The 6,757-nt window shown below is 35.3% G+C and overlaps 1 protein-coding gene across 2 annotated transcripts; it reads left to right on the forward strand.

Moving 5' to 3' along the window:
• The first annotated feature begins 483 nt into the window (after positions 1-483).
• On the forward strand, positions 484-5,492 carry LOC137828292 (cationic amino acid transporter 7, chloroplastic-like). Of its 2 annotated transcripts, XR_011083851.1 has the most exons (6): positions 500-995; positions 1,173-1,392; positions 1,515-1,863; positions 2,257-2,491; positions 4,200-4,484; positions 4,637-5,492. XR_011083851.1 is itself a non-coding variant. In XM_068634790.1 (5 exons), the coding sequence occupies exons 1-5, from the start codon at positions 620-622 to the stop codon at positions 5,206-5,208; spliced, it is 1,752 nt and encodes a 583-aa protein (XP_068490891.1). In that variant the 5' UTR covers positions 484-619; the 3' UTR covers positions 5,209-5,492. The 2 variants fall into 2 exon arrangements, 1 of the variants encoding a protein (XP_068490891.1); XM_068634790.1 differs by lacking the exon at positions 4,200-4,484 and having other exon boundaries at positions 484-995.
• Positions 5,493-6,757: the final 1,265 nt, after the last annotated feature.

A 6,757-nucleotide genomic window follows, 5' to 3' on the forward strand; every position in this document is an offset into this window, starting at 1 on the left:
CCTCACGTGTTAATTTGCTTAATAGAAAACATTATGTTAATCTTCTTACTAATCTATGTTTATATGGGATTTTCAACTTACATTTATCTTAAAGATTATTAGTATGTGTACATGTTTTATAAGGAATTTATGTACTTCATATTACAAACTAGATGCTAACTCAACATACTTTCCTAAGCATCTATCAAATCATTACATTCACCCATCATAGCATGGTTGGTTTAATAATTTAATTTATGTCATATAAATTAAATATATATGCATACACATTACATAGACTATATATATGGACTGAAATATACATTTGCAAATCAGTCACATATTATTTTAAATTAAATATAACGAAAATATTATTTTATTGATTTATAAAGTGTATGTTTTGTATTGTTTGAGGCATGATGAGAAGGAATTTAAAATTGTGGTGTAAAGAGTCGTTTTCAAAAGAGGGTATAGTAATAATATTTATTGAGAAGATGGTAGCAGCACCATGATTTAGTGATTCTACCATACTTGGAGTAGACCGGAACTATAGTTGAGTGAAGTGTTGTGTCTGAAGCATGTAGCCTATAAAAGCACACCCATTCATATCACACTCACAACACCTCTTTTCCTTTCCGCAATGGACTCCTCTTCGTTTTCGAGCTTCCGCAACTACCTCCGCGCCCTCTCTCACACCCCCACGCGCCTTGCACAACGCGCTCTCTCGGTCTCCACCTCCTACGACGAGATCACGCAGGTTCGTGCCCGCTCCGGCACCACCATGCGCAAGACCCTCCGCTGGTACGACCTCGTCTCCCTCGGCATCGGCGGAATGGTCGGCGCTGGCGTCTTCGTCACCACCGGCCACGCCACCCGCCTCTACGCTGGCCCCGCCGTACTCCTCTCCTACGCCATTGCCGGCTTCTGCGCCCTCCTCTCCGCCTTCTGCTACACCGAGTTCGCCGTTGACATGCCCGTCGCCGGCGGCGCCTTCAGCTATCTCCGCGTCACCTTCGGTTCGCCTTCTCCCAAATGCGAGACGCATTATTATTAATATTAATATTCGCTCACTAATTAAAAATATATATAAAATTATGTGGAGAGACCAACGGTTATGAACCTTTAATACTTTTTTTTGTTTCTATCTCTTCGCATTTTCTTTCTCACCTAACACGACGACGTCGTTTTCGCAGGTGAATTCGCAGCTTTTATGACCGGCGCGAATCTCGTGGTGGACTACGTGCTTTCCAATGCCGCCGTCGCCCGAGGCTTCACGGCCTACCTCGGCACCGCAATCGGAATCTCCTCCTCGAAATGGCGGCTCACTGTGCCGTCTCTTCCCGACGGCTTCAACGAAATAGACGTCGTCGCTGTCGCCGTCGTTTTGCTCCTCACTCTCGTCATCTGCTACAGGTTCAAAGCTCCCGCAACATTGAACCTCTGTTTTCATCAGTTTCAAATCTATATTATTATTATTATTACTATCATTACTATTATTATTATTATCATTAACCATTGATTTTGTTGTGTTTTAGCACGAGAGAGAGTTCGGTGGTGAACATGATCCTCACGGCGCTGCACATATTGTTCATAGCGTTCGTGATAATGATAGGATTCTGGAGAGGGAGTAGGAAGAATTTCACCGAACCCGCTAACCCGGAAAACCCCGGCGGATTCTTCCCGCATGGCGCTGCCGGTGTGTTCAAAGGTGCCGCCGCCGTTTACTTGAGTTACATCGGCTACGACGCCGTTTCGACCATGGCAGAGGAAGTGAAGGATCCCGTGAGGGATATTCCGGTTGGAGTCTCCGGTTCCGTGGTTATCGTCACGGTTCTCTACTGTCTCATGGCCGCATCCATGACCAAACTACTCCCTTACGATATGGTTGGTTAGATTCCTCCATTTTTGTTATTTTCTAGCTTCAAAAACATAAATAAACACCGGCATTCATTTACAAGAATTCAAGAATTCAAGAATTTTCCACAAAATCTAATGTCTAATCAGCAATTGTTATGGCAGACAAAAATTGTAGGTCAATATGAAGTGTCTCTTTGCTTTTTGTTAAAAATAATTTTAAATTTGTTAAATGAAATAGATATTTGAGCTAGTTTAACTTTTTGGGAGATGAAAAGTTTGTGTAGCTATTGGTTACAAAAGAGGCACGTAATGTAATAAACGTGAATGATGGAGGTGTTTTTGAGATTAAAAGTGTTTGTTGTGAGGGATGGAAGTGATGATATATGATATGATCTGATCTGGTGAGTTGGGTGTACGCAGATCGATGCAGAAGCGCCGTTTTCAGCGGCGTTCAGTGGGAAATCGGACGGTTGGGGATGGCCCTCACGAGTGATAGGGGTGGGGGCCAGTTTCGGTATACTGACGTCGCTGTTGGTGGCGATGCTGGGTCAGGCTCGTTACATGTGCGTCATAGGTCGCTCAAACGTGGTCCCCTCATGGTTCGCCAGGGTCCACCCCAGGACCTCCACCCCTGTCAACGCTTCTGCTTTTCTTGGTACTTCACTAATCCTTGCATATATTCTTCCTGTTTAATTCTTAGGTGCTTTTTCTAGTATATATCTGCTGTGGGTGTTCTTCATGCTTAGCAATGTTTGTTATGGGTTTTGATTGTGTGATTTCTGGAAGAGGGGGGAAGGGACCCACTTTCAACAACATTTTCTTTGGTCGGGGTGTGTTCGAGGAAGTTCTGTTATGAATAGAAGTGTTTTTTTTTCCTCATTAATGTATTGTGAATGGGTATAGTGATTCTTGACGCATTGTCGCGTTGACAATGGAGGGGATTGAGTTGAGCTTAATCTATATCTCTTACTATCGTGCTCTACCATTGAATAGGGTGGGTTTTTTTTATGATCAATTAATTATTGGGTGTCATTAAGAGTGTGTTTGAACTTTGTTCTTAAGAAGTTCACTGCAAAGTGAAAGAAAAAAATTGGTGGATTGGCCTTCATTTGATGTCTGAAGAAAATCCAAACAGGTTTTTTTAACAAGAATAGTGTAATTTTACAAGTGTTTATCAAATTGGGTATTTTTTGAAAATCTATCTATATAGGTTAACATAACATAATTTTATTATGAAAATTTTGTGTAAACATGACATGATTTAAATTTGTTGAAGTGATGATGTCACACGATTTTAATGTAAGAGGTGAAGTTGTATTTGATTCATACTATATTGATTTTAATCCAATTTTTCTTTAAGTTGGTAGAATTTTGTGTTAGTTACTTATTGGTTATGTTAATATTATTATACAGTTTTATAAAATATGATTAATATGTTATTAATTATTTATATAAAAATATTATTTGTGAAATGTAAGAATTATTGTTCTATTTTGAAGGAAGTATAATCCTTACTAATAATTTGTGCTCTTGTTAAGATTACCTTTGAAAAAAATATAGTCTTAGTTTGTTGAACGAGAGGTATCACTGATATCTTATAGATATTATTGCTTTGATATGAAAAAGTGAACAAAAATAAAATATTATTTCTCTTTATTTTGCACTGTTGATTTATAACTTCATTTACTCCCATTAAAATAATTAAACAAATATTAATATATAATTGAATAAAAATAACAATCTAATTTCCACACTATCCTTAATCACAATCATTAAATAATTTATATATTTTTAACATATTTTATTTTTCTCATAATTTGTTATAAAATTATCTATTGGTTTTATTTCTTTTAGTAATTGCACAATAATAATTAAATCTCTTAAAATGAAAGTCTTGACATGCTTGCATGACTTACTTACCTATGCCAATAAATTTTTAAAAAAAATCCATTTTGGTAAATACCTGTAAAAATTGCATCATTTTGGTTAAAAAATCCCAATCCGTTTGAAAGTCTCTTGGAACCTAGTTACCTGACAGGAGTTGGTGTGATTCTTTGTTTGCATTGTGAGTCTGAGTAAAAGTGAATGGTGTGTGGCCAGCAGTTGTGTGTGCGAATTACACAATAACAGTTATGAAAGAAAACTGGCACAGGAGACGTGTCAGATGCATCACTTGAAATAGATAATTGTGAAAAGAAGGGGCATAGTATGATTATTATTATTTATATTTGAAAGTGAAAGTGTGGAAGGTACTCCAAAACAGTAGATGTTAGAAAAGATTTTGCCATATGGGTGTCACATGTTCTCAAGTGCTGTGAGCCTATAATATATTTTATTTTGTATACTAATATATGGTCCCCCAGCATGGTATGCGTGCCTATCCCCTCCTTTACGCCTTCCATCAACACTATCTTCAATGGATATGGATGCAAGGACTGTGACAACTGTGTTCTCAATGGAAACATGTGAATCACTCACTCTGCTAAAATAATAGCCTTCCAAGCATTTCACATGGAAGATAATTGGTGGCTTCTATTGATTCCACCCCCACAATTTGATGACTAATATATTCCCTCTTCATTGGAATCATTGACTGATCATGACCCTCAATCATGGACTATTTGATTTCCATGATTTTATGCTTTGTGGTGCGTTTTGACTTCTCCACATCCCTTATCTAAAATTCCCTTCCCTCACTCTGTACCCTTGTTTGAGTGGTGCCATGTGACTCAAAATATTAACTGTGCATTTCTAGTGTCACATTTTTTTTTCTCATGTCCGAACATTATTTCCTTTTCAGGGATCTTCACAGCAGCAATCGCCCTTTTCACTGATCTTAATGTCCTCCTCAATCTGGTGTCAATTGGCACCCTCTTTGTCTTTTACATGGTGGCAAATGCCGTGATCTATAGACGTTATGTGGCTCTGGGGACAAGCAATCCATGGCCTACACTGTCCTTTCTCTGTTCCTTTTCCTTTACAGCAATCATGTTCACCCTTATTTGGAAATTTGTACCCACAGGAGGGGCGAAAGCAGGGATGCTGAGTGTCTCTGGTGTTATTGCCATTGCAATATTACAACTTTTCCATTGCATGGTCCCTCAAGTTCGAAAGCCAGAATTCTGGGGTGTCCCATTCATGCCCTGGATCCCCTCCATCTCAATCTTTCTTAATGTGTTTCTGTTGGGATCCCTCGATGGGCCATCCTATGTTCGATTCGGATTCTTTTCGGCTGTTGCAGTGCTTTTCTATGTCTTTTACAGTGTCCATGCTAGCTTCGACGCTCAAGGAGATCACTCTTTGACTGTAAAAAATGGAGCAGAAATCCATGTGGAATCAAAGCAAGTTGAGGACCAAAGTTTCAGAGTGTAGGTATATAATAATAGATAGTAGATAGCACTTTATTTATCATGTGTTTTTGTAATTTGAAGTGAGGATCATTTCAACCTTTTTGGATGGTTGAAGGGGAGAAAGATGTATTAGAATATTAGAGTAGGTTGCAGCTTATGCAGAAGTGGCGAATTGTATAGTTACACTGGCCTAGCTTGTGATGATCCCTTTTGTAAATTCTCTACTTTCTATCCCAAAAACACAAATGGATTAAAAAAAAAGTTATTCTCACCAATTTAAATTAAAGACTATCCATTAATAATTTTAATATAATTTTTAAATTATTATATTTAAGAGAAAAGTTGTTTATCTTTCTGTAATCTTGTGCATATTATTATATAAACTTTCAAAATCTATAAACATTATAAATGAAAAAGGAAAAAAGAAGAAAAAAAGAGAATAGAGTGAAATTTTTTAAATTTAGAATAAGAAAGTAAAAATGAAAAATATAAGTATTTTTATTTTTATTTTGATAATATTATTGTGATTATTTAGTTTATTATAATAAAAATATGTTAATATTGATTACACAATTCATTATGGTTTTATATACTTTATTAATATTAATGACATAATAATATAAGGAAAAGACAATTTGTTTGTGTACCCTAATCCTATCAATTATCAGGTTTGTAACAGCTAAGAACAGGTTGCTATGCAGTATTGTCTTTCTTGATATTTGTGAGGATAACTGCGAATACTTTTGTGTGAGAGAAAAAAAAATAGATAAAAAAGATCAATTTTCTTCTTCTAAAGTAATTCAATTATATAAATAGTCTTTTAAAATATTAGAATTTATGAATTTATTTTTCACCATATTATATTTTAATACTTGAGGAATTATTTCATGTGATGTATAGTATTTGAAAAACTATTTATATAACTCATTTATTTTAAATAAAAGATTATTCTTTAAGAATTAAATATAAATCTCATGAGAGTTAAAAGAGAGAAAAATAAAATAATATGTGACATGTAATTTAATAGAGTAAATAAAGGAAGATAAAAAAGTAAATAAAGGTAAAGAATGTGATTTGTAAGCTAAGAAGTGTATGCAACGACAATGGGTCTCTTTCAGAGAGAAAGGAGCAACTAATATGAGAAAGTAGACATGATGTCACTCTGAAAAGAAGAAGATGAAGAATAATTGGTGTTGATTCATTCATCATTAACATAAAACTTTGGAATTAATTAAGAAACATTAATTAAGAAACATGAAGAATCCGAGGTTTAATTTGGTGTAATTGTAATAATTTGATAAAGAAGAGTCTGATTATGAAAACTGTGTTCATCTTGTGCTGTCACATCAACCATTAGTAAATCCAAAATTCTTGTTAGATACATGCTACATTTTGCATCTTTGCTTCAACTTTTTTTATTCCATTTCTTTATATTATAAACAAGGATTAACTGCTCATTCTTTAGTTTTCTTACTTTTGATTCATCTTCTTCAATAATGTTTCATTTTTTAGAATTTATTAAATTATACTAAATAATATAATATATTTTTATTTATAAATATAAACCGAAT

The sequence above is a fragment of the Phaseolus vulgaris genome, chromosome 7 (genome assembly GCF_000499845.2).
Source record: "Phaseolus vulgaris cultivar G19833 chromosome 7, P. vulgaris v2.0, whole genome shotgun sequence".
NCBI lineage: Eukaryota > Viridiplantae > Streptophyta > Magnoliopsida > Fabales > Fabaceae > Phaseolus > Phaseolus vulgaris.

What these genes read in the sequence shown, in the direction of transcription:
- LOC137828292 (XM_068634790.1), top strand. Translation starts at nt 620, where the DNA reads ATGGACTCCTCTTCGTTTTCGAGCTTCCGCAACTACCTCCGCGCCCTC. An exon ending in CTATCTCCGCGTCACCTTCG is followed by an intron (nt 996 to 1,172) that starts GTTCGCCTTCTC and finishes TCGTTTTCGCAG; the next exon opens with GTGAATTCGCAGCTTTTATG. An exon ending in CAACGCTTCTGCTTTTCTTG is followed by an intron (nt 2,492 to 4,636) that starts GTACTTCACTAA and finishes TTTCCTTTTCAG; the next exon opens with GGATCTTCACAGCAGCAATC.